The sequence below is a fragment of the Drosophila nasuta genome, chromosome X (genome assembly GCF_023558535.2).
Source record: "Drosophila nasuta strain 15112-1781.00 chromosome X, ASM2355853v1, whole genome shotgun sequence".
NCBI lineage: Eukaryota > Metazoa > Arthropoda > Insecta > Diptera > Drosophilidae > Drosophila > Drosophila nasuta.
The window spans coordinates 2,332,376-2,360,205 of NC_083459.1; the positions used below are offsets into that span (position 1 = coordinate 2,332,376).

Sequence of the window (27,830 nt, forward strand, 5' to 3'; positions counted from 1 at the left end):
GATGTTGTTGCTGCTGCTTCTCTTGTTGCAGCTTAAGACAACAACAATTCATATTTTTTATTACACCTACTTTGAGGCACGTTGTTGTTGCCTGGATCACTGACTGGATGCCCCATGGATCGCGCTGCTCTGCTCTGCTGGCAACAAAAAAATGAAGGCGTTAACCAACTTTAATACATTTATTTGGGCCACAAAAGCAAAATAAAAACGCGGCTCAACTTCAACTTGAAGTCGCAGTCGAAGTCGAAGTTGAAGTTGAAGTTGAGAAGCGCAGGCGCATTGGAGGTTGCCATATCTGTCCAAAGTAATAATTATGTTTCACGTTGTTATCCTAATTTACGTGCCGGGGCTGCCCAGGCTTCAGCTTCAGTTTCAACTTCAGCTACAGCTTCAACTTCGAGTTGAGGTCGGCTTCGGGTTCTCGCTCTTGACGACACTGAGCTGCCTTGGCTGCCTGTTGATGGCCCCAGGCGCTGCTCATCTCTCTCTCTCTCTCTTTGTCTCTCTCTGCGGTTGCCTCCTGCTGGTCCTGCTCCTTGAACGCAGCGGCGCATTTCACTGGAAAAAAGTATTAAGCACAAAGCGAGATACTGAAAATTGATTTCTCACCTTCGTGCACGTTATGCCCCTCTTCTCATCGTCGTCTTCTTTGTCTTCTTTTGGTCTTGTCTCTCTTCTCTGCTTGCTTTATAATTAATTAATATATATCGGTCGAGTTGGTTGCCTCCCTCTCTCAGACAGTCGTGATCCACACGCCCGCAACATCATCATCACTCGCAAAAGTATTTCAATAAAGAGCTGCCCCACGCTCGCAGTCGCGCGTTGCATGCCCCAATGCGGCGGCACAGTCTAGAGCGCGACTAGACAGTCTGTCTCAATCTATCCACGAGTATCGCCATCTCTAGTATCGTCTCTCTTCCTCTCTGCTCAATCGTAAATAAAAATTTATCTGTGAATTTATTGCATCATCGGGAAACTTTTCAATTCTTCCTACGGACAGACAGACAGACAGACAGACAGACAGACGGATCGGACTGGACTGCACTAGACAAACTAACTGCATATTTAAGCACCTGTTGCACAATGGGAAATTTATTTGTCATCTCTCTTAGGCCATTTGTCGTGGCTTTTAATTTGCTTTCAAAAAGCCAGCTTAGTCTTTTTCACTTCACCAAATGCTTTCTTCTTCTATTTTACTCAGCGTTTCTCCCTCAACCTGCTTGCCCTTTGCGACCCTACAACCTCACTCTCTCTCTCTCTCTCTCCCTCTCTCTCTCTCTCTCTCTCTCTCTCTCTCTCTCTCTCTCTCTCTCTCTCTCTCTCTCTCTTTCTCTGAGAAGCAAGCTCACTCACTTTGTCATACATTTCGACCGAAAGATACAGAGTTTCACATCAGATGATCTTGACGATTCCTTTGGACAGACTTACAAAAAAATCATTAAATTCGAATACTAATTTCGTACTTCAATTTAGATTATGCTATTTTAAAAGAGTTGTTCAATTTATCGAGCTGTCTATTTATGAATAGTAAAACAACACGAACTTATTCTGAATAATATAACCAGATAAAACAAATAGATAGCTATAATTTTGTGATCTCCTTATGTAAATCGAAAATATGTTTCAATGCAGCAATTAATGAAATACTATATATAATATTTACACTGCTCTTCTAGCAATTTGCTAGCATAGATGCAATATAAAAATTTGAAATATAGAATAAAAAATTATTTGAAATATAGTTATTAATATTATATAATTATTACCACATTACATTGGTAAATAGTTGAGCTAATGAATTATACTGAAATTAAAGAATGAATTGGTAAAAAGTGCATTATTGTTGAAAATACCTCTAAATTAATAGTGAATAATAAATTATATTTTAAGATAGCTTTTAATGAACAAGTTGTACATTAAACTGATAAATAGCTGACCAAATGAATTTAATAGTAATTAACTGGGATAGAAATTTATACTATTTATATTTATATTAGCAATATATATAAATATTTTTATAGTAAATAAATATTTGTTTCTGAAATACTTTTGAATATAAATTGTTTAATTTAAATGGTTTTCTAGACACTATAAAATAGAGTATAAATTAAACTAATAAATATACGCAATATTTAAACGATTTATGGTTTTATAGCTACAATTATTTAAATAAAAAGTTATTTTCAATTATCAAGTAATATATTTTTGTATTATGTATAAATAAGTGTACTATATTTTCGAAACAGATCTATATCTAAAATCAAGATTTGTAATTTACATTTTTTTCTCTTCGTATAGTTTTGAATTTAAATTAGATTACAACTCTTGATTTAAGACTTTGACGATCTTAAATAAAAATACTTGAAATAAGATCTACCATAAAATCAAGATTATTATTTACAATTTGCATTTTAAGATTAAAGATTCAAAATTTTATTATTAATTTTATCACGTTTTTTTCAGTTAGGGAATTGTGATATTTTATATGGTATAGTAAATCAACAATTTTAGCAAATAGTTATTTTCCTAACTCGATTATTTGTTAGTATAAATATTTTTAATTTATATGGCTGCACTTTGTAGTAAATAGAAATGTGTTTCTTACAAATGTTTTAATACAAATATTTTGTACTTTAAGTTGTTAACTAGACACTGTGATATAAAGTAAATAAATATTTGTTTCTGTTATTTAACTGTTAAATTCTTCGTAAATTAACCGGCAAATAGAAATAATATTTAAGCGAATAGTTTGTTTTATGTTATTATTATTTTTAGAATATCTATTAGTATAAATATTTGTATTTTATTTGAAAATGGATAGTGAAATACTATATAAATGCACTGGCATTATCTTAGCGAATAGCTTTCTATATCTAGTTCGAGTTAGTTGAAGAAAATATTTAGTATCTTTGCAAATTTCTATTTCGAGTTAGTTGAACAAAAATGTATTTTCGAAATATCCAGAATATATATTTTAGCTAATAGTTTTCATCTTCTAGTTAGGGTATTACATAGGTTAGCATAACTAACTGTTGTCTCTGGCTTCGTTGGTTCGTTGGCTTGTTATCGACGCTTTTGTTGTCTTTTGTGAATAGAGTTGACGCTTTCCGTTTAGGCTTCTCCTCTTCTCTCCTCGTGCACTTCTCTGAAGACACGTTTTCTCCCTCTCGTTGAGTCTTTCTTAATGTAGGTCTTTTGGCTGCCAGTTTGTCTCCTTGGTTTTGTGACATTTTTAAATGCGCATGGCATATAAAAATTTGTATGATATGATTTTTATAGACTTCAAATCGATTTTTTTACGATCATCGCTGGGTTTTTATGCGCTCGCCGCTGCTTTATGTGACAACTGAAACGGCGGGGTGTCTGCCACAGTCACAGCCACAGTCAGAGAAGGGGCGAGGCTGCCTCCAATTATGTAATTAGGTGTTAAGGCAAACAAGAGAGACACATATATTTATGCATTTGGCTGCTGTGGCACACAGCGAACCGTTAGAGTGGAGAGTGAACGAATGGCAGGAGGAGCTAACCAAGTTAAAGGTGGAGGTGGAAGAGATGAAGGAGGAGGAGGAGGATCTTATCGATATGCTGGCATCGAGGGACCATATGCTGCGCTCGAAAAGGCGCAGCCAATATCCGGCCAAAACGAAAAGTAATAATAAAAAACTGAAACTGAAACTGAAGCTCGAAAAAGTAAAAAGTAAAGAAAGAAACGAAGAAACTCCCAGAGACAGTTGCATGGACTGGCGACCACCTGTTGCATGCTTTTCTATGCGCGCTCAACATTTTGTATTTAATGTCTTCATTGTGCTGTTCACTTTTTGCAAGACTTGAATTATTTGTGACAGGGTCAGGAGATGGTCGTGGTCGTCATCATCGTTGCTGATTAATAAAGCCAGCCAGCCAGCCAGCAACAGCTGCTGCAGCAGTAACAGCAACAGCTTGGCCAATTTGTGCAGCCCGATTTGAAGGGAGGATCGAATAAAGTGTGTACAACAAATGTGCTTTTAATTTTGATCGTTTATTAGCCATATCAACTTAGAGCTTAGTCACTATTTACAACGTTCACTATTTACATCTATGTATGTACATTCTACAATTACTTAGTTAACTCAATCTAATTACCGCCCTTCGACGTCGTATAGTGACGATGGAATTGGCAGGCGGTGCGGCATCCGCGGCTGCAGAAGTTACGATCGGCACACATGGCGGCGGCCAGACTCCACTCGGCGATGACCAGGACACGGCAGTAGTCGTGGCACATGTAGCAATCGGGGCGACTGCGGCACAAAGCTGGCGGCGTTTGCTCCGCTAGAGTCTGTTGATAGCAACGCTGGCGACACTGTCGAATCCTCACTTGAAGTGCCAGCGGCAGGGGCTCCTTTAGCAATCTGTTGGCGCTCAGCGCATTGGCACTGACAGCGGCATTCACATCGATGGCTAGCAACCAGATGAGGCAACTGATGCGGAGCAAAAGAGTTGCGTTACGAGACGAGACAGAGGTGTTCATGGCGAAGAGAACTGTTTGCGACAACGTTGCCTTGGCTTCTAAATGGCCTTTGACAATGTGCAGTTGATTTTATACCCGCAAGAGAGATTCATTCATTCGTTCGAGTTGTCGCTAGGAAAATCCCTGCCCGATGGGATTACCTGATAAAAAAGAGATTTAGGCGCCAGGATTGTTTAACTGACAGGTAAAACCAACCAACTTATGACTAGGTAATTGACAACACATGTGCGCAATGAATGCGACGACGCGACGATGGCATATTTCATGAATGACAACCTCGCTTGGAAATCCCTAGGAATTTCTGCTCATTGATTCAGTTGACGGATTTCGTGTGTTTCTACCTGTTTTATTGCCTGTCCGACGCACATACCTGATGTCCAACATCAGGCATGCGGATTTGTTGTTTGTGTCGCCCGCATCACACACTGTTTTATTATTGCGTAATGCGGCGGATGCCACTTAAGCATAATTGCAACAATCACTTAAAGCAGGTCATAAAACAGGCCAAGTGCCGTCATCTTTTGTTCAATGAAGGATTTCACATTTCCGCCATTTCTGTTTGCAAGTGACTCCAAGAGGACGCCAGCAAACTGAAGTTGTACAGTTGCCTCATAGATGGCTACGCCAATGTGGAGTTATAACAACTGTTGTCTATTCAACAGATGACGCCACACACAAACTCATAGATGGCGCTAGACTATTTCCGAGCTATTTCATGTTAGAGCATGCTTTTAGGTTGCAACTTGCAACACAAAATTTGTTGTCCTGCAGTGAAAATCTTTACATTCCAAACAGTTGAAAAGTTGTTCCAAAACTTTTGCTATTAAATCTTTCAAAACCTAGTTCCACAGGATAGAAGTGACAGATGTGAAAACAATCACAAATTGAAAAGGTGCTATAATATATGTATATAATATTTGATTTTTTTCTCTACTTTATCATTTGCAAAGATCGACTTAATAGATAAGAGTTAGGAAACTCTCAACGCAAAATTAAAAAATATTTGAATGTCCTTTAACAAGTCGATAGCCCTTTTAAAAATACACCAAGTGAAAATAGTTCAATCAAATACTCTTACTATTTTGTGGGGTACCATCTGTCTATCTCTATTGACGCAATTAAAATTATTTGCTACACATTTATTAAAACTTTTTTTGTGTTTGGTTTAAATACATATGCTACACTACTATGTTCGCCTGGGTTTATCTGCTGTCGCACAGAAAGTTTGTAATGAATTGGATAAAGACTTCTTAAAAGATTTCTGTTGGCTACTGAAGACGCCACGAACAACTAAAAAGTGTCAGTTTATCACGTAAAACATCAGGCGAACATAAATAAGCAGCAAACAGCAATACAAACAGAAACTTGCGACAAGTGCTTATTAATGAAAACGAAAGAAGTGTTAATCCCCTTGCTATTCTATCATGTTCCCCTGATATTTGAAATGGCCCACAGGGCTTCTTCAAGGAATGCCAAATTAGGTTAAATACCAGGCGTACAACAGTCAGCAACAAGGCAAACAGTCTCCTGCGGACTTACCAGCGCCATCTATGGTTAGATTTGGCAACGACAATTTAAATTGTTGCAGCCCGAAAGTATGCTACAAAATATTGCACATTGGCTTCCTATTAACAAATTGGACACATCCCAAAAGTATGCTATAATAAAAATTATTTAGAACACTGCGTTATTTATTACAAATTAGACATTGAAAAATTCCAGATTTTAAGCATGGAAATCTATCGATCGACAGAAAATATGGGGTCATGTAAAAATTCCACACGCGTAATTTTTCAGTCCGGGACCGTAGAAGTTCTAGAGGATGCACTTCGCTTGACCTGGGCTCCAAAGAAACAGACAGAATGTGGCCAAGAATGTTCAAATATATGTAAAAAAGGTCTTTGGCAGGATATTTGTCAATTAAAGTGTGCCTAAGTATTCAAAATCGTCCTTCAAATTACAGAGATTCCATAGATTTTTTAAATTTATGTAATTTTCCAATACTTAGTCCCTTGATATAGGCTTTACCCATTAATAAATTAAAAAATATGTTACCCCCCTTAGAATCAATTACTTATCAAATTTTAGGAAATTCATCAAGCACATAAAATCTTTGCTAGCTTCAAAATAGCAGAGTTATTTTATTGCCTTTAATCACGCTCAACATATATTGGTTTAAAGAGCTTCAGATAAGTTTTAAGAATACGATAAATTGTTTGTACCTCAGGCAATAAATGACATCTTCTTGCTTCCAGAAGCCTTACTATATAAGATTGTGCTATTATTACTTTTTCGCTGTTTTACTCATCTATGTTATGTATTCGTTGATTAGTGGTTTAAGTTTGTTCTCAAGAAGTTGATGGCGGAACCAAGTACAAGGGAACTAGAAAATTCAAACATGTCGAATTAACATGCAATGTTAAAATTGCAATCTAGAATCCGAAACAAAGCCATAATTAATTGTGCTCACTCACGTGCATCTTATATATTGCATAATATTAATTAATGTATTATTAACACATCATCTTAGGCTATTTCATAATTAGATTAGCCATGAAATTCCTATCAATAAGTGTTTGAGCAATTTATGGTAATTGTTCATAATTATGTTTATTTTTAAATAGTTGATTTTGGTTTTTTTATGTTGAATGTTTTTATTATTATTATTTATGTGTATATAATTTGTCCACTATAATTTTCATTTAATTATGTTGTTGTATGTCACTTAACTAATATTTTATAAAATAAATTCATTAACAATCCGTTCCAACAAATTAGAAATGTATTTCTGCATTTTCCTCTTCAATCCAAGGAAAATTCGCAATCAAGCCAAAAAAAAAGAATAAAAAAAAAACAATGGAAAATAAATATAAGTTAGATATTCTAACATTGTGGGGATTCAATTCAGTTTAACTCTTCGCTTGTTATGAGTTTGTAATGCAGTTTTTTCATTCAGTTTTGTAAACTTGATTTGACTTTGGTATTTTATAATGTTGTGTATCATCGATGAATGATGTTCTGGAATTCGACTTCTTAGCCAATACGTACATGAATCTAATTATATAGCAATTATGCTGTCAAATATTATTAAATCTACGTTTAACAATTGAAATTTGAATTGAGTTCTTATAAGAAAAATTGGCGAATTGGAAGCGAAAGCGAATTCAACAGGCATGTTCCTAGATGATTAATTGCACTGCTACTTTATTAAAAATCTGTCTCTAGTTATCAATTTTGTTCGAGTAAATTGTTGACAAATTGTAGGTATATGAAATAATTTGGTCAGTTTGTGTATTGAAATATATATCTAGAACGTAAATACGGCTGTTAAATTTGACTCTTACTTTGGGAAACTACAAAAAGCTTAAGAACAAAATTTATATAACTGGAAACTGTGCTAATCTTAAAAACGTATTATTTTTTGGTGGTTGTGCGCCTATTTAGAGGCGTGTGTGTGTGTGTGTGTTTTGTATTGGTAAGTGTGTGTGCGTTTTTTTGGGGGAGAGAAGGGGAAGTCTATATAAGTATTTATATATATAATATATATGCATGTATATATATATATATATATTATTTATATATATATAGATATCAAGGTGCAAAATTGAACACGCAACTTTATCTTGTCGCAATTTAGACATCGATGACGCTATCATTCTTCTTCATCTCCATGAGATGCGTCTGCTTGAGCTTCTCCTGCATTTGCGTGAGCATGTCCTGCATGCGTCGGATCTCCTCGTCCTTCTGCAAAAGCAAGCGATCCGTTTCCGAAATGGCCGCATCGAATCCATTCGTTGAGCTAATCGAATCGCGCTTCAACTTGCCACGTTCACGCAGCGCATGCTGCGATATCTGTGAGATGCACTGTGCCCGAAAGTTCTCGTAGTGCACATCCTGAAAGAGAGAGAGGATGCTTGAATATCATCAATCATATAGCAAGAATGCGTAGCTCTTACCTGTGTAGTGTCCTTGAGGTCCTGCATGTGCGTGGATATAAGGAATGTGCGCAGCTTGATAAAATCACTGTGCTCGGCATCCTCGACATTGACAACGCCCCAAGGATATTGACGTCCGCGCACCTTCTTGCCAGCCACCTCGAGTATGGTATTGCTGCCGACAACAGCAAAGGGTATCGATGCCTTGAGCTCGCGATCCTGCTGCTTGAAATCGTCATCTTCATCGGAATCGCATTCGGGAAACTGATACAACTGTATGTGATTGTCCTCGAGATCCTGCAGTATGCGCTCCTTCAGCTTGCGCACCTCCGTTTTGTTCAGACAATCCGCCTTGCCAATGACCAGCACAATGTTCACCTTGCGATGCAGTCGCCTAATCAGATCCAAGTCCATTTGCCGCAAGCTGCAAAGTGATTTATTCATTGTATTACATGCGTATATACATATGTATATATGGGGAGAGCTTGACTTACCTGTGACCCCAGGGAGGGACAAAGTAGAGGCAGCAATGGACACGATTGTCCTGGATGTTGCGGCGATTGAGGCCGCTCTCATCGGTGAAATACTGACGGAACTGCTCATCGATGTACTGCGTGCAGACACGCCAGCTATCCTCACAATTGATGGCATCCCCGAAGCCAGGTGTATCGACGACCGTAAGACGCAATCGTACTCCACGCTCCTCGATGTCCATGGTCTTCTTTTCGACGCGCGTTGTCTTCTCGATGCGCTCCTCCACATTGGGCATCTGACGGTTCTTGTACAGATCCCCGAGGAACAGGCTGTTGATGAGCGTCGATTTGCCCAGTCCGGACTCTCCGACGACCATCAATGTGAACTCGAAGCCACGCTTCACCGACTTGCGATGCACTTGCTCTGGCAGCGTGGCAAAGCCAATGTAATCCCGATCCTTGTCAAATGACGGTGTCTTTGCTGCAAAACGAGAGGGGAAAAAAGGTAATTTTTGGTAAATTAGAGCACGCGTTTGCTGTGATGTCGCATAAAAAAAGGGAGCAAAAGAAAGAAAAGCACTCCCGCTGTGGAGTGTTGAGTGGCAGCTCCATTTGCTCATTAGCGCAAAACAAACACATTGCTGGGCCGCTTAGCTCAAGTGGCAACAAACAAGCCACTTCAGTGCATCAAGCCCAAGTGTGTACCCCCCTCCCTCCCCCCCTCTTTGTGGTGGCAACCTGTATCTGCATCTGCATCTGCATCTGCTACTTACACATGACGAATGTTGTGTGTGTGCGCTGAGCTGAGAAGGTTTCTTCTGTGTTTTAAGTTTTCGCCTGTTGTTGTTGTGTGTATCTACACAACGCCGCCTACTTTAGTATCTAATGGGCCAAGTTGCCCGCTGTCAGTTGAACAGTTGCCAGTTGGCCTTCTTCAGTTATGTAGTTTATGTATCGATTTGTTTATTATATTTATAACATTGATATTTGCTTTATAAAAATCCCCGAGTTGAGTTTATTGAACACTTTATTGTTGTTGTTTAATGCTGCTTATGTTATCGTCGTCGTCGTTGTTGTTGTTTTTGTTGTTACTACTACGTTGTTTTCGAGTGGAACAGCTTCAGCACGCTTCAAGCCACGGAGCTGAACAGAGTCGTGCAGCGAACTCGCCAAGCAAAACATGCCCAAAACACCAACACCAACACCAACAACAACAACAGTACAAGAGAAAAAACTTTCGTCCAAAGGAAGCAGAAAAGAACAACCCATGAAATATTAATGGGCCACTTTGGCTACTCTCTCTCTCTGCCGCTTGTCATCTCGCTCTCACACTCTACTCGCCGCACTTGTGCTCTCTCGCTCGCTCGCTACCTTGCTCTTCAAAAGTTCAAAAGGATAACACACCCGGGTGCGCTTCGCTCTCAGCGCCTGCGCCCAACACTCCAACGGAGGTGTTGCGGGGGCGCGCTGGCTACGCAAATCTATGCCAAAAGGTGGCGACAATGTGTCAGCACAGGGGTTGCATGTGGACGCGCAGCGTTGCCAGATGGTGGCAATAGCCTAAGTCAAGGCTTATTCGAAATTATAAACAATGCTTGCTCCGATGTAATAGTAAACGATAACAAAGACTTCCAAGTTATTTACAGCATTAATAAAATATGCTTTGAAAATGTATCTGTACAAATATTTATATATATCAAATATATTTTATATTAACAAATACTGCACTTCTAATAATAACTTTATTCGCGTCCATAAAGCTATTCATTTGATTAATATAAATCCGACTTAGCGATATATCATTGCAATAAGGAATTATATTCGCTACTTTAATTAAATAATAATAATAATAAATACTCTTCGCCCAAAAGTTGGTCTGAATATATATATGAGTAATTCCATGGCGAAATTTGTCCCGTGCGAGACTTTTTACAGTGCACTGCAGTGAAAATAACATAAACTGGAACAATTTCAAAAATAAGTGAATGTTATTCTTAAAGTTTTAGATAAGCACTATATTTACAGCTAAGATTGATTTTAGGAACTTGATCTGTTTTCCGATAAAAATATATAATTTCGTTCATTTTTTGGTTTTGCGTACGAATTTGTAAATTTTTGCAATTATCAGAATAAAAAACAAAACAGAAAGAAAATTCCAAAACCATTCTTAGCTCTAATTAAAGTGCTTATCTAGAGCTATAAAAATATACTTTTCTTATTTTTAAAATTGTTTCAGTTTATGTTATTTTCACTGCAGTGCACTGTAAAAAGTCTTGCACGGGATAAATTTCGCCATGGAATTACCCATATATCAAATTTATTTTATATTAATAAATACTGCACTTCTAATAATAACTTTATTCGCGTCCATAAAGCTATACATTTGATTAATATAAATCCGACTTTGCGATATATCATTGCAATAAGGAATTATATTCGCTACTTTAATTAAATAATAATAATAATAAATACTCTTCGCCCAAAAGTTGGTCTGAATATATATATGAGTAATTCCATGGCGAAATTTGTCCCGTGCGAGACTTTTTACAGTACCCATATTTATTTTTGTAGTGGAAGATATGTTTAAGCTACAAGAAGAATCACAGTCACAGTTCCTTAGGATTTCGACTTGTCTGAATATACCATTGTACTACAGCATTTAATTTTAAGCTAACATTCGATTAAATGAAAAAATAAATAAAATAAATAACCGCTAAAATTTCTCTAGATGATAAACGACAACTATAAACGACAGAAATGTATAATTACAAACAAATTACTATCGTTATTTGTATCGATGAAAAAAACTTCTGCAGTCGTTGAAACAGTTGAAAAAGTTTTCAGTTTGTAATATCTAGTTGTTTATTTTTTGTATTATTATTTATTAATTTATTTGTATTATTAGAATATTTTGCATTAACAATTCAAATGTAAATCCACTTTAACTTAATAAGTCTCTATTAGTACGACAAAAAAATACTATCGCTCAATACTATCGAGACAGGGCTATCGATATGAAGATTACTGACGATATGGCAACCCCGTTAACGGCTTATATTACACGCAGGAATTTACAACCACCCACCCCGCTGCAAGTTGCGAGACGCGTAGCTAAGGGTGAGCACAACGACAACAATGTTGCAACATTGTGCTCAACTTCAATTGCGTTCTCATCCTGGCACACCGTGGTGTGGTGTCGTTTGTCATGTGCGCCAAGCATTTAATCGAGTTTAGACACGTTAAGTAGGCAAATCCTTTGGGCAGTGTCCACAAACTGCATCACTGTGTGGCCCCCTTTTGACAAAATCGCACGCGTGCGTCAGGCTGGCTTCTTCTGCCCCTTAGCTGGTCATTGTATAGTTTGCAACCCCTAAACACTGCTCGGCGCACTTATCGATAACAAGTCGAGCCATAAACTCGCACGCAACCGGAAATCAAAGCGCAACTCAACAGTGCTTCTCTGCCATCGAGAGCAGCTGGCAATTAGCCAAAGGAAATCTTGCAACAAAGTGTTTACAAGAAATTTCATTATCTTGTTTACAAATTCGCACTGTCGTGGGGGAGATTTAAAGTGATGACTGGCAATTGATTCAATTCAATTGAGATGTATGCTCAATTGAAGATTTCAAAGAGGCGTTAGAAATATCGATTGCATTTAATAGAGATGGCACTCACAAATAGAGATGAGCATGTCAATTAGAGATGTAACATAAGTATTAATCAGTTTAAAATAAACCAAATAAAGTTCGTTTCAATTTGAAAAAAGTGATAGGCACTGAGATTTGTTCCTAAAAGAAAACCTTCAAAATAACCAATTGAAAATTTCGGTAATAATATTCAGTTTATGTCCAGAGTTTCATGAGCTTGGGGAATGTGAAGTGGAGCATTAGCTAATTGAAAATTTCAACAGAGTTATAGAATGAAAATATAATTTTATATCCAGAGTTTCATAAAGATATCACGAGAGCATTAAGTCTGTGCTGTGCTTCTCGCAATTTGCAGAATTGTTGCGATATTCGGGTGTAAATAAACAGATAAAAGTCCCAACAACAACAACAACAACATAGAAGACGAGCGTTGTTTACTAAAGACTCAAGCAAAAGAGAAGACTGTGGCTATAGCTGCTGCTGTAGTTGTGACCGGAGAGTATCTGTATCTGTATCTGAAGTTTGTTTCTGCATCTGTCAGATAAATGTGCAAAGACTGATTAATATGAACAAATATGCGAATCCAAGTGTCAACTTTGCTCATATGTGAGAAAGCGAAGTGGAATTGAAACTGGTCAAAGCTAAGCCGAATGCACATTGACACTCACACTCACACTCACAGTCGCAGTCATACTCGTACTCGTACTCATACGCGCATTCACATTCATTCATCACCATTCAACCGCATTCAAGTGCCATAAAGAATCTCGGGCCTAATTCGAAAATCAACTCACAGTCTCAAGATCTTTATCTTTTGCTTTGTGTAGGCGATTGCTGTGCTTTTTTTTTTGTGCTGCTCTCCACTCTTCTTCCTCCCACAATCTCTCTTCCCCTTACTCCTGCACTCTTCACAACTCTTGCCCTGTCTTGCCGCTTTACCACGCTTTTGACATGTTTATGTGGTTGTTCCTGGTGGCCTCTTCAAAAATGCATTCACAGTTCATTGGCTAGACTTTGTCATCATCGAGAGAAGTTCGAAGACTAACAACAATATGCGAGTCGAAGAAGTCGAAGTAGAGAAATGTGGGGAGGGAGTGAGGGGGGGGGAGTGTAGGAAACATTCTCATCGCTAATGGCAGCGTTACATTTGCTGTTAGACACACATTTGCTGGAGTTCACGGGTGTCAACCACTTGAACACTGTGGCCCCCAAATGGGGGACTCAACATATAACTTCACAGCATGCCATCTATGCAAATGGGGAGCGTGTGTGTCTCGTTTGTACTTGGCAGCGATGGCAGCGTGACACGCGCAGAGTTGCCTAGAGATGGCAGTGAAGGGAAAGAATCTGGGAGAATTTTGGGCAAACGAGAGATCGAAGTGGATTAATTTCAAATCAGACTTCATGCAACATCAAATCACTTGCTCACATCACGCACATAACAAAAGTTGTGTCTCCCTTAATGGACTGAAAATAATATTTAACTATTGTTATCTCTCTTGCTTTACAAATGTAGATAAGCTTCAATTTTAATTAATTTTAATTTTTTATCTCAATTGTACGTTTTTTTGGAAATATATTAAAATTTTGAAGGGTTGAATAATTGATAACAACTTTGTAAATGCAATCAACAGAGATTCTATTAGAACATATAATTATAATATACCAGAAATAAATCACCGAAAAATATTGAAATATAATATAATTACAATATACCAAATTAAAATACCTAAAAATATTGAAATATAATATAATAATAATATACCAAATCAAAATACCGAATAATACTGAAATATAATAAAATTGCATTATACCAAAAAAAATACTAAAATATACCAAAAGCAATATTTGGTATATGCAAATTCAAATATTAAAACAAGTAAGAAAGCTACAGTATTTCTTTAATAACTTCGACAATTTTTATCCGATCGCAACCAAATTTTCAGGAATCATAACTACTGTACTTTGTAAATACCAAAATTCGTAACTCTAGATTTAAAATTACGCTTCTTATTCTACTTTTTATACCCGCTACCCATAGGGTAGAAGGGTATTATAACTTTGTGCCGGCAGGAAATGTATGTAACAGGTAGAAGGAGGCATCTCCGACCCTATAAAGTATATATATTCTTGATCAGCATCAATAGCCGAGACGATCTAGCCATGTCCGTCTGTCCGTCTGTGTGTCTGTGTGTCTGTGTGTCTGTGTGTCTGTATGTCTGTGTGTCTGTCCGTCTGTCCGTCTGTCCGTATGAAACACTGGATCTCAGAGACTATAAGAGATAGAGCTATAATTTTTTTTCGACAGCATTTGTTATGTTTGCACGCAGATCAAGTTTGTTTCAAATTTTTGCCACGCCCACTTCCGCCCCCGCAAATCAAAAAATCGAATAACAAGTGTAATTTTAAAGCTAGAGCTACGAATTTTGGTATATACAATAATTACTGTAGTAGTTATGATTCCTGAAAATTTGGTTGCGATCAGATAAAAATTGTCGAAGTTATTTAGGAAATACTTTTGTATGGGAAAAACGCCTACTTACTAGGGGTCTGAGTTGCTTTGGCCGACAATCTGGCACATTGTGCCGTTTATGGTATATTTTGAATGGTGTACTATATCGATATACCAAATATTCCATTTGGTATATTTTTAGTATTTTTTTAGTATTTTCGGTATATTTTGAAAATGATACCGCAATATTTTGCCTTTATTAAAAATGGGTAGCGGGTATCTCACAGTCGAGCACACTCGACTGTAACTTTCTTACTTGTTTGATTTGCGGGGGCGGAAGTGGGCGTAGTAAAAATTTGAAACAAATTTGATCTGCGTGCAAACATAACAAATGCTGTCGAAATTATAAATTATATTATTATATAAATTTAGCTCTATCTCTTATAGTCTCTGAGATCGAGTGTTTCATACGGACGGACGGACAGACACACAGACGGACAGACGGACATGGCTAGATCGTCTCGGATGTTGACGCTGATCAAGAATATATATACTTTATAGGGTCGGAGATGCCTCCTTCTACCTGTTACATACATTTCCTGCCGACACAAAGTTATAATAACCTTCTACCCTATGGGTAGCGGGTATAAAAATCAGAAGTATTACGAAAACTTTATTTGGTAAAACGCTATTCTGCTACATTCAAAATATACCATACAGAACAAAATATACTATATCGTAAGCCTAGACCATACCTAAGTATGCCTGACAGCTTCATCCGTTTAATGCAGGGAAAGTATTAAACAAATAAGTTTGCTAAAGTTCCTCAAAATCTCCTAATTTTTTGGTTGGCTTTCCTCGCAAGTTTGTCGCTGAGAATGTGAACTATAACCCGCTGACACTTCTAGCTAAAAAGCTGCCCCTTCCAATATGTCAACGATACGACGATATCATCATTATGACAGCTCATTTGATGGCGCACTTAACAAACACAACAAATACTTACGAGGCAAACACATACATATAGTACAGAGAATTCCCAATTGAAGACGGCAGCGAATGAATCTCAGCGATTCGACTCTGATTCTGTCGCTGGTCCGATTGTCGATCGTAGCGTCGCGTCGCGTCGCGTCGCGTCGGTCTGGCCTCTCGTCTCATGTAACCATGTCTCGTGTCTCAATTTCATGCAATTAAGTTCAATTCGAGCTGGTTCTTGCAACTTGCAACTAGCGACGTCTTTGCAACAGCCAACTGGCAACTGTTGTTCGAGTGCCTTGCTATTTTTTTTTTCTTTGTGTTTTTGTGAACGCACGAGTGCAAATGCTTCACCTCTGCCGCCAACGCAGCCGACTTCGACATCTTAAGTCTCCAACTCCAACTCCAACTTCAATTCCAACTCGATCTCCATCTCAGAGGCAGCGACATGAATTGCTTTAGCCAGCCATTGAACAAAGGCAACGGGAACGGCATCGGGTTCGGTTTCTTGTTGCCTCAAAGGCATCGCGTAAACAAACAAAAGCCAACAGCAGCAGCAGCAACAACAGCAGTGGCAACAGCAACATCAGCAGCAGCAGCAGCAGCAACCACCGCAGATCGCACCGCCAACCAAGGGCCACTCGATGCGCTCCCAATGTTCCATAAATAGAGTTGCAGCAACGCTTGGCACGTTGAAATTCCAATCGTTCGCTTTTTCAAACAATTGACGCGCGTTTGAAGTAGCTGCCCCAATGCTACCTTTAACTCCTGCCCCCCTCTCTCTCTCTCTCTGCCTCCTCATCGATTCTTGCCTATCTAGAAAATTTCATGTGAAATTTCATTCTACTTCTTGCATTTTTCCACACATTTCATTTGGATAAAAGACATGCCATTCCATTCAATCCATTGAAATATTTTTAGTTTTCTAGTTCTTCTTTTTTCTTTTCATTTTTGTTCGCCTTAGGCAAACCAAAACTGTTTATATTGAGTACATAAACGTTTAGCATGAAAATCACATAAATTATGCTCGAATCGTACAATCAAATGATAATGTAAACTCACTTTTATACAGCTGTTGATCTACGATAATCATTACCCGTCAATAACGAAGCACTAGACGATTTATTGGTCATTAGTTGCTGCCTTTTATTGAATCTACTGTCGTGGCTTAGTTTTTGGTTCTAAAAGTGCTCCACAAATGTTGACGATGATAATTAGAACACTTTATTAGAATAATCAAAGCAAGCAAGAAAGTTACAGTCGAGTGTACTCAACTGTGAGATACCCGCTACCCATTTTGATAAAAAGTAAAACAGCGTGGCATTTTTTTACTATATCAAAATATACCGAAAAATACTAAAAATATACCACATAGTATATTTGGTATATTTATATAGTAGCACATTCAAAATATTCCAGATTGTCAGCCAAAGCAACTAAGATCACTATTAAGTATTTCTTTAATAACTTAGACAATTTTTTTTTCTGAACGCAACCAAATTTTCAAAAAATCATGAATACAGTACCATAGTTATTATTACATGTACATACCACCAAATAGTTATAATACCCATCTACCCTATGGGTAGAAAGTGAATGTGTTCTTGAATATACATGAAAAAGGATACAGGCTTCAAATGAATTAAAACTAATTAAGACACACATATTGACTATAATAGACCCTTTTCTTTCAACATTTTTATTGTTTATGAATTTTAATTTTTGAAAACATTTTTATTTATTAAGCGATTTATAATTAAAATAATAAGGAAAATTGCTGACACACTAATAAAATGTTTTCTTCTAACTTCTATGTTAATTTCGTTAAAGAACCTTTTCTACTTTTTTTTATAAAGTAAAGGGTCTAAAAAGGAACATTGTAAACGATATTAGAGATAAAATGATTTACTTAATTATAGATTTTACTAGAATTATAGATTATTATTATTGAAATATTATGATCGTAGCTTCTAAACAACATGACTCTTGAAACAACAAAAAGAAAATGTGATGTTATCTTATTAATTTCATTACAATCATTTATGACATGATGCCTAGATTGAAGGGGCACGATTTGCGCACATTCTGTGAGAATGATGTCACCGAATTTAGTAGCTCTCGCTTTTATTAAATCCGAGTTTTATGATGAAGCTTGCTTAAGTGACTACTTTAAGTACTTCTAAATGCACAAGCATTTTCTTTTGGATTTTCCTTAGCAAATAGTTGACAGCTTGTAGTTTTTTGTTTGTGCTCTGCGCTGATTTCCGCTCCAATTGCAGCGACATTTTCCCTTATTCAGCTCCTCTTCTATTCTCTATTCTAGCGACCACTAACGGGTTGATGCACACGCCCTTCCCTTTGCTGCCGCCCACTTTTGCAGGCAGCCATAGACGCCCCTCATTTAGACAATGCAAAAGATACAACAATAACATGTGTAATCATTTGCCAGCTGCCACAGCGGCAACAACGACTCGTTACAAACAACAATGAAGCATTTTTAATGACTTCTCAAACGCTGCATTTAGCACAGAGAGAGAGAAAGGGAGAGGGAGAGAGTAAGGGGAGGGGTAGATTAGCAATAGCAATTAGAAAGATTAACAGAGAGTGGAATGGAGAGAAAGAGAGTACAAAAAACAAAGCAGCCACAAAAAAATATATATAGCAAATTGCTTTAAATGTTCATTTTAGTCATAAATTAGCAAAAAAAAAAAAAAAAACACGTATGAAAGCTAAAATCGAGTATGCTCGACTTCGAGATACCTGCCACCCATTTTCAATAAAAACGGTGCGGTATAATTATTAAAATATACCGACTGCATATACCAAAAAAATACTAATCCATGCTATTGTATTTAAAATATACCATAAAGTATAAAATATACCAAATTATTAACTGAAAAAACATACTGCCATTTAAAATTGTTTTTGAAATAATTTCGACGAATCAGAAATTATAAATACTATAAATATACTATAGATACTATATAAATACTATAGATGTATTTTACTACTAGCTACGATAGCTTTCGAATTACGCTCGATTTTTTCGAGCGGAAGTGGGCGTGGCACAAATTTAAAACAAATTTGATATGCATGCTACAATAACAAGTGTCGATGAACAATTTTAAAGCTCTATCTTTTATAGTCTCTCGAGGTGTTCATATGGACAGACAGACAGGCGGACATTGCTTTATTGTCTCCGCTGATGAAGAATATATATTTCTTTATGGGGTCGAAGATGCCTTCTTTTGCGTGTTACATACATTTCCTGCCGGCACAAAGTTACAAAAAAATAAAAATTGTAGTTTAAGTAATGCGACTATCAAATACGCTGTTAAATTACAGGAAATTTTAGAGATTTCCCTACACATTTTCAATTCATTTGCTTGCATATTTTTAAATTTTCAAAATATTACAACTAGTGTCGACGATTTGAGCACGCCCAAAACATAAAGCAATAGCTTGACACATACGCTTTGCTTTTGCGATCTTTGCTAACTTAAACAGAGCGCAAAAAATTAACAGAGATGTGGGGAAAAAGCAACTTGTACAACGAGAACAGTTAGTTAGTGTCTACGTACTAAATACAAATGCATATTTTAAGCAATGCTCACACACATTCAGTCAGGGGCATGATGAGTAAGTTAAGTATTAGATCATACACACAACAATACATTATATGTATGTGGTATATTGATGTATTGATAGCGCAACTCTTTAGACAATACTTATCTTATCATTCATACTAATTGTAATTGTTGTCGTTGTTGTTGGCTTGTTGTTGCTTCGGCGTTGCCCCCAAAGCAGCGTATCGAAATGCCCCAGTCGACCTGGGCAGCCCCTTTATAAGGCCAAGACGAGCGAAGCGAATGCTAACAACATGTCAACTACTGTTAGCTGCGGTCACGTTGTCTTTGCCATGGCCCTGAAGCTCTCTGCTGCTGCAGTGTGTACACTCTGAAAATGCACTCTGAAAATAGTCACAACATGCTGTTGAGGGGGCAGAGTAGTGGCATGTGGCATGCGGCATGCGGCCTGCTCCACCCACCAAAAATGGACAGGCAAACAGAAACCGCAACGCATTGTTGGGCCCGAACCCGGAGCGAAAGCGGCTGAGACCGCAAAAGTTGTGCTGTTGTTGTTGTTGTTGTCGTTGTTGCTGTGCCAAAATGAGAACAGCTCGAAAGAAATGAAAGGAAGGGAACAGAAGAGAAAAGAAAATAAAAGAAGAAGAGAAGCAACAACAGCTAAAGAAAAGGCAACAATAGTCCAAGTCCATCTACAAAACTCTATTAAGAACCATGCAGCTTTCAATTGCTTTTTGGGGCTACACTGCGCGCAAAAAGTAATCATATGCATGCCAGCAACTTTAGCATTTACATAACAGTAGTCAACAACAACAACAAGTTGTCCAAGCTCGTCTAGCTTACAACGAAAATGTTATACGATCCTTATATAGAGGCGACCTCGTTACAATTACTTTAAAGACGAACAAATTGCAGCGTATTTTAAAGTACATAGTAGACTTTAAAGACGATAGAACTGCTAAAGTTATTATTTAGTTATAACCTCATATTAACAACTTCACAGTTAGTTTGTTATCAAAATACTTCTATAAATATTTATTAATCACAACGTAAAGGTTGCGAATTTCTTTATAATTAGATTGTGGGTTAAAGAAATATTAAGAAAGGAACCACAAGTTATGTAAAACTCTTGCGTTGATTGAAATAAGATAAATCGTTTATTCTTCTATAAGATTTGTTTAATTAATCTTAATCTTTTATAATTAACGCTGATAAAATTAAATTTAATACTTCTTTACTTTACACTTCTCTTTACTTTTTTTAATTTTACACTTTTCTTTAAACTTATAATCATAGTAAATATGATTTAGGGTAAACTGATTCTAAGCCCAATAAATAGCAAAAAAACAGCTTTGAAAAAGCTCTGCAGTTTATCGTTAAAGCTTTCCATTATATATACACCTTCTAACATTTTGTTTTGATAGTTCTATAAAATAGTCAGCCTAAATGTTAATAACTACTTAAGTGTTGATCATGTTTCTGAAGATCTGTATTATTAAAACAGCTTTAACAAGCACATTAAAAGCTGTGCAGTTGTCTTTGAATTAAAACAGCGTCATTAATAATGTTCATTTAGTAATGATTCATATAAACTAACAATACTATAATCTTCAGAGAATGTTATTTTTTCAAGAAATAATAAATAGTCCCAAAAGCAGAAAAAGCACATTAAAAGCTCTTTCAATGGCTTTTCCATTAGAACAGCGTTATTTAACACACTCATTTTGTCTTGATTCATATCAATTAAATGTTGTTCATCACAGCTGCTAGTGTTTAATTCGCTTGACTTAATTGAATACACTCGCAACACTCGTTTTGTGAATGACAAATTTCTCATAAACATATATGTTTTGATAACAATTTCTAGAGAATTGAATGGGAATCGGAATCGTTTGATTTTTATGAAGCTACTCTCTAGCTAAATGAATTATTGAATATACTCATAGAGTTGTCTTGTGATTCACAAAGTGAAAAAAATAGAAAAAGTTTTTTTTTACTTACGTTTGGGATAAAGGGGTGGCCGTGTTTTTGTTGTTGCATCAATGCTGTTGTTGTTATTGTTGTTGCCATTAAGACTGCTGATCGCATTGGCCACGACGCTGCCCTCAGCTGCTGCTGCTCCTCCAGCTTGCGACAGCGACGGCGGCTGCGACTGCGGCAGCGGAGGCGGCGTCGACTGTTGTTGCTTCATTGGGCCGCTGCCGCCCAAGACGCCGACGCCAACGCCGCCGCCGCTGAATAGTCGACGCTGCGGTAAAAACGCCGTTTTGTCTGCCTTTGATTCTCAAGTAGTTGTAGTTGTAATTATATTTATTGTTGTTATTGCTTTTGTGTAAAATTGATGCTATTTGTCGCAGTTATTGTTTTTGGTTTTGTTGTTGTTGCTGTCGTTGGTGCGGCAATAGTTAATTGTTTATTGTTGATTCTAGGCGCTTATCAAGCGACCGAGATAAACACAAAGGTATTTTTATTATGCATTAAGTCCATGGGTGAGTTAATGTGTGTGTGTGTGAGTGTGGCTTTTGCAAATAGAAGTGTCGCGAAAGCGTAAGTGAAGGAAGCACAAAAAATGCATATGTATGTATTTGCAATGCACACTCAAGCTCACACACACAGACACACGCACCACATCAGCCCCAATTCAGTGTGCAATGCTTGTGTCCTGCTGACATCGTTTCTTCTTCTCCCTCCTTTTATACGTAATTGAAAAAGAATTTCGTTCAACAGGGTAGAAAAAGAGAGAAAGCAAAAACTGCATGCAGAACTCAACAACAGTAATCTAATGGTACTGCGGGCAGCTGTTTCACTGCCGTGCTGTTGCTGGCTGCTGCGACGTCGGCTTCACCTTGACCTACACAAACAGCATAACAAATGAGCTCAGCCTGCACAATCATACACATACACACTCCACAAATATTCTAAAACAATTTTGTGAAATCACACACACTATTTTAGTAAACAAAAAAAAAATAAATAAATAAATAATGTTAACTATGTATATCCGTTGCACTTTGTTTTTAAAATACCTACTCGACTGTGAGCAACAAAACAACAAACACAACCGACCCGCGGAAAGTGTAACCGACAATTAAGAGCTTTCCCAAAGCTGTTCTATTGAACACATGTGTTGTGGTGTGACCACTTGCCAAATCTTGAAAATATACCATTAAACACTGATGAGATACATCCAAAATGCAAAAACCCAGCTGGTTACACTTGCGGACAGCTTCGAATGTTTGCCTTTACTAGATTTTCATTGAAAAAAGCAAAATTACAATGAAATTACTTCTAATATATATCTGAATTTCCATAGATGTTTCTACACATCATTTAAAAAACGCAATCAAATTGGTCATGAAGCCATGGGTTTTATAAATGGCACAGCTCTTTAAATCGTATATTTTCGTATGGGCAGCACCTTTTGCTGAAAATATCGCAATTATACGATATCCAATGTATTACTATTAAGATGTTTCTTATTCACTTTAAAGAAAGAAGTAATTTGAATACCTTTTAAAGAAAAAATTGAAAAATTGTACTAATTTTTTGAAAAGAAGTACACACACAATTAAAAGATAATATTTCATAAGATTTACATTAGCTTTAATAAATTTATCGATGTTTGCCGCTAAAATCGACGATAAGGCTAAGCAAAATAAACGATACATCGATAGTTCCATCGATGTTCCTTCAGCTCTTGTTGTCTCTGCTTCATTGTGAAATCGTCTCTCGAGAGAAATAGTAGTCCGTGTCTCTGTGAAAATATTCGAAAAATTAAATTTTCAATTTTTTCTTTTCGTCACGGTGAGTGTTTTTCTTTTTTTTTTTTTTTATAATTATAGTTAAATTAATTATTGTGGGACCCTGTTACTGCGTTCAAAAATGAAATACGGTGAAAGTGCAGTGGCTAATAGTCGACACCGTTGTCATAGTTTTGTGCAAGAGTTAATTGTTTTTGTTTTGTGACTTGTGAGGGGCTCCGCTGGACGGCCGGCGGAGCACCACTTTTCGTAAGCTAGCTAGCATAGCTTTTTGATGGATACACACACATATTGCGCGAAGGCAACGTCGACGACGGCGGTTGATGGTGACTTCGTTTGCACGTCGGATGCGATGCATGGGCACACTTTAGTGTGGTGTATTTGTTGTTTTTGTTGCGTTTTCAAAATGGTGGCCACTGCAGACGACAAGTCGAAGGCAAAGTTTATAACAATTGGCAATTTATTGCTATTAAGTTTGACAATAATGCTTATACTAATGCTAAAAAAGCGCGCCAATTTGCTTCTGTTATTGTTCAATTATTTATATAGCCACACACAAAAATAATATGAGTGTACCATATTCTGATATTCTGGACAGCAGCATTATTGTTATTTTGGTTTTGTGTAATTGTGTATGTGTGTATACTGGCGCTCAACCTCACGCACACACTGACACAGTCACGTACACGCATTGGCAATGACACATGCGCATCAAGTTTTTAGTATGCGTTTGTGTAATTGTGTGTGTGCATTGTTGTTCTTCTAGTTCTTTCTCTATTCAGCGCACAGTGACTTCACTACTGCAGTTCTGCAGTTGAGCTCCTTTGCCCAAATTTTGGTATATGGTAAAGAGCGGCACACATACAAGTCTGTGCATGTTGTAATTGGGATGTGTTGCAGCTGTTCAATACAAAACGCACACACACACGCACAGCTGCGTTATTGCTTTACGCGCGCTAAATGCGAACGACGCAATTTTTGTTGGTTGGTTGAACACCTTTCGCTCAATTCGCGCGCCTCTCACTACATTGCTCTCTGTCACACTAATTATCTATTGCTATTGCCGCAATGTTTGGGATTTGTGTGTGATGCTCTATTGCTAGCCTGCTTGCACAAGCGGCATTTTAATGGAGCACCAAGCTAATGTTTCGTTTGTTTTTCTTCATACATGTAAATATTGATATGAAATAATGTGCAAATGCACAAAAGGAAACAATTGGCAAATACATATGAATGTATGTATGTGTCTTTTAGTGGTGATCAAACATAAGAGTAGATTGTTTTTCTGTTTATTATCCGAAAACATGTACATACATTTCATGAACTTTTTCAAATTGTCAAACCGTTAAACATTATCTTTTGTCTTATTTTGCTTTTTCTTATTGAAATTGGACATTAGACATAGGACACATTTTAATAAGCATAACCATATTGTTATCGACTTTGGTTTTCGTTGCTAATGCACATTTATCGATGATATGTATGTCATGCAAGGGTATGCAAGCTTTTGCTTCATTGCAAAAGCTTCTCTCTCAAATGAATGTGTGTGAGTGTGTGTGCTGCTTTTGTTTGTGTTTACTCGAGTGGCGCTCGTTTTGTTGTTGTTCTTTGGCTTCGCATTCTTCGTCTGCATAGAAAGTCTGCCGCATAAACTGCATGTACAGTGTATGTATGTGTGTGTGAGCTGATCTAAAACTAAGAAAGCTACAACTCATTACTTCAACGTGATTGATTCAGCGGGGCTAGCAAAAGAAAGGCATCAACAAAAAGCAAAAACAAAACAAAAAAGCAAAAATGCGATTCACGACGTACAGAAAAGAAAAGAAAGAATAAAAAGTTTATGCACTCACACACAATGGCTGAAGTGGGCACTCGAAGCTTGCCGCTTGCTGCTTGCCACAGACGGCGACGACTCGTCGCAATTGAAGTGGAAGCTGAAGTGTTCCCAGAAACCAAGAGCAGCCGAGTTCAGGCCAAAATAGCTAAGGAAAAACGCACAAAAGGAAAATTGCTGCAGCAGCAGCTGCTACGAGAGATCTCAAGATTTCAACCCTCATTCTCGTCTTGCGCTGCTGCTGTTGCTTTCTTTAAAGCCACAGTTGCCACAAACGAATCAGTTGCACGCCAGCGCTGCGGCGCTAAGCGTCGCATTCAAAGTGTTCTCTATAATCACATCTAAAGTCAAATACATCCTTCACTTTTGCAGCTCTGATCAACAAGAAGTAAAATGGCTCGTACCAAGCAGACAGCTCGTAAATCAACTGGAGGTAAAGCTCCTCGCAAGCAGCTGGCTACCAAGGCTGCCCGTAAGTCGGCGCCATCTAGCGGTGGAGTTAAGAAGCCCCATCGTTATCGTCCTGGTACCGTCGCTCTTCGTGAGATCCGTCGTTACCAGAAGTCCACTGAGTTGCTTATCCGCAAGCTGCCCTTCCAGCGTTTGGTGCGTGAAATCGCCCAGGATTTCAAGACCGATTTGCGTTTCCAGTCGGCTGCCATTGGCGCCCTGCAGGTGAGTTACTGTTCTACACACACAAACACTCTGTGTGGCATGCAACATACATACTATATTTCTATTATTGTATGCAATTACAGGAAGCATCTGAGGCCTATTTGGTTGGCTTGTTTGAGGACACCAACTTGTGCGCCATTCACGCCAAGCGTGTGACCATTATGCCCAAGGATATTCAGTTGGCGCGTCGCATTCGTGGCGAGCGTGCTTAAGAAGGAGGAGGTTATATCGTTAAAACACAAACAAACACAACAATTACAACCACAACACACAAAACAAATCACATTCTTCATATATTACATCAATTCTTGTGCTTACAACAAGTTTGTCGCAAGGTTCGAAAAGCACAACATCAAAATGAAGCGGAAAACCACAACATCAACAATTTAACAATATTTGTCAATTTAAGCTTGATTTCATTATAACTTTCGCCAGCGTTATGTGTAACATTCATATGTCTAAATATATACCTAAATGTATTTCCGACTATATAATGTAGTCATATGTAGTAATGCAGTTGTAAAACAGATAATTTGTTATATAAATGCATCACTGTATATATGCTGAATATATTTGTGTGTATATCCAGATCATATAGGTTTATAAAAAAGCGCGCATGCGAAGGCAAAAACAACATAATCTATATATGAATATTATAATTAATAACTGTAATTCTTATCATTATTATTATTATTGCTATTATAAATATGTATATTAGTTCATAAGTTTGTGTGCCGCCCGCTACTCGCCTTGCATTTTGAATAACGTGCCACGTGCAACGAGTTGCAATTAGAAGAGTTGCGCTCTAAACTGTATGCGGCACAATGGTCAAACAAGCATCCGAATGAAGCCACTGTGTGGCAGCACAGACCGCCAAGTGACGTGCAACGCAAACAAAATTTGGATTCACGTTTGCTTGCCACAAGACGCGACGCCAACAGCGGGCGGCCAGGCTGATCAGACAACAACATCTCCGTCCAAATTGGCCAACAAACAGCGAAAAAAAAACATCAGAAATGAGTACACATAAAAAGCGAAAAAGAAGAAAGCTGCATCTATATATATCTATATATATTATTATTATTTTTACTATTATTACATCTTTTTTTTCCACTTAATCTAACATAATTTTTGAGTAAACACACACACAACTTAACATATAATACTAAAAATAGATATATAAATGTAACGAAAGAAGATATGAAGAAGAAAAAAAACCATTTGGATTGGGCCCATCTGGGGCCGTGGTAGTTGATTAAATAAGTTTTAGATTTAAATGCATTTTATACGTTTAGACAAGATTATAACCACAACAACAACAACATTAAAAAACAATCAATATTTACAACAAGAGAAAAAAAAGTAATACAAATGCAAAGCACATTTTTGAGAATAGAACTTAAAATCCAACCATCATCTCAATGAAAACAACTTGTAATAGAATTCTCTTAAAATAATATATTCAAAATGTGAAACACGATCCGATGTGAGATCATCTGTATCTATTCAATATATATATTGTAATACACACAAGTAATTCATACGATATATTAACTTGACAAATAACCCCTCCAATAATAATAAACCAAAAGTACAGAGATTTACATTGTTTTGTTGCATTCAACAACATACAACAAAAATGAAGAAAAACGAAAAAAAAACAAAAAAAATTGCTGTAACATTGAAATCCATCTTCAATAGAACATGCAGACAAAAATCCCTAAAAAAAAAATACAAAAAATTAAATAAACGGTTTTTTCTAGAGAAAAAACCAAAAAATACAAAACAATTTGACTTTGTATTAGATACGGTTGGGTGAGTGTACAGTTGCCGCAAAACGTCAAACGTTGCTGCGGTATCAACAACCTATGCATGTGTGTGTTGGTGTGAGTTTTGGGCAAAGCTTTTTGTTGGACGCCAGTTGCAGTTATTAAAGGTCAACTAGCGCCATCTATGGGTCTGCAGCGTTCAATTATCTGCACTT

The 27,830-nt window shown here is 37.2% G+C and overlaps 3 protein-coding genes and 1 long non-coding RNA gene across 6 annotated transcripts; 1 reads left to right on the top strand and 3 right to left on the bottom strand.

Annotated features, from left to right (window-relative positions):
- Window positions 1–245: 245 nt before the first annotated feature.
- On the bottom strand, window positions 246–1,487 carry LOC132796947 (uncharacterized). The gene is made up of 3 exons (XR_009633612.1): window positions 1,354–1,487; window positions 610–923; window positions 246–558 (listed from the first exon to the last, which is right to left on the bottom strand). It is a non-coding gene; the product is annotated as an uncharacterized LOC132796947 (long non-coding RNA).
- Window positions 1,488–4,109: 2,622 nt separating this feature from the next.
- Window positions 4,110–4,530, bottom strand: LOC132797299 (uncharacterized). The gene has a single exon (XM_060808972.1). It carries the CDS (start codon window positions 4,505–4,507, stop codon window positions 4,115–4,117), a length of 393 nt encoding a protein of 130 aa, XP_060664955.1. The 5' UTR covers window positions 4,508–4,530; the 3' UTR covers window positions 4,110–4,114.
- Window positions 4,531–7,409: 2,879 nt separating this feature from the next.
- On the bottom strand, window positions 7,410–22,682 carry LOC132796219 (septin-5). Of its 3 annotated transcripts, none has more exons than XM_060807302.1 (5): window positions 22,607–22,682; window positions 21,578–22,008; window positions 8,937–9,396; window positions 8,464–8,866; window positions 7,410–8,401 (listed from the first exon to the last, which is right to left on the bottom strand). In XM_060807302.1, the coding sequence occupies exons 2-5, from the start codon at window positions 21,765–21,767 to the stop codon at window positions 8,141–8,143; spliced, it is 1,314 nt and encodes a 437-aa protein (XP_060663285.1). In that variant the 5' UTR covers window positions 21,768–22,008; window positions 22,607–22,682; the 3' UTR covers window positions 7,410–8,140. The 3 variants fall into 3 exon arrangements, with proteins under 3 accessions (XP_060663285.1, XP_060663286.1, XP_060663287.1); XM_060807303.1 differs by having other exon boundaries at window positions 22,603–22,654; XM_060807304.1 differs by lacking the exons at window positions 21,578–22,008; window positions 22,607–22,682 and adding an exon at window positions 9,689–10,032.
- Window positions 22,683–23,272: 590 nt separating this feature from the next.
- On the top strand, window positions 23,273–27,081 carry LOC132797255 (histone H3.3A-like). The gene is made up of 3 exons (XM_060808884.1): window positions 23,273–23,380; window positions 25,544–25,846; window positions 25,930–27,081. Exons 2-3 carry the CDS (start codon window positions 25,565–25,567, stop codon window positions 26,056–26,058), a joined length of 411 nt encoding a protein of 136 aa, XP_060664867.1. The 5' UTR covers window positions 23,273–23,380; window positions 25,544–25,564; the 3' UTR covers window positions 26,059–27,081.
- The last annotated feature ends 749 nt before the right edge of the window (window positions 27,082–27,830 follow it).

Excerpts from the sequence above, each read along its gene's own strand:
- LOC132797299 (XM_060808972.1), bottom strand. The coding sequence starts at position 4,507 with ATGAACACCTCTGTCTCGTCTCGTAACGCAACTCTTTTGCTCCGCATC.
- LOC132796219 (XM_060807302.1), bottom strand. The coding sequence starts at position 21,767 with ATGAAGCAACAACAGTCGACGCCGCCTCCGCTGCCGCAGTCGCAGCCG. Across the intron at positions 9,397-21,577 it reads GCCACCCCTTTATCCCAAAC|CAAAGACACCGTCATTTGAC; the intron begins GTAAGTAAAAAA and ends CTCGTTTTGCAG. Across the intron at positions 8,402-8,463 it reads ACCTCAAGGACACTACACAG|GATGTGCACTACGAGAACTT; the intron begins GTAAGAGCTACG and ends TCTCTCTTTCAG.
- LOC132797255 (XM_060808884.1), top strand. The coding sequence starts at position 25,565 with ATGGCTCGTACCAAGCAGACAGCTCGTAAATCAACTGGAGGTAAAGCT. Across the intron at positions 25,847-25,929 it reads CTGCCATTGGCGCCCTGCAG|GAAGCATCTGAGGCCTATTT; the intron begins GTGAGTTACTGT and ends ATGCAATTACAG.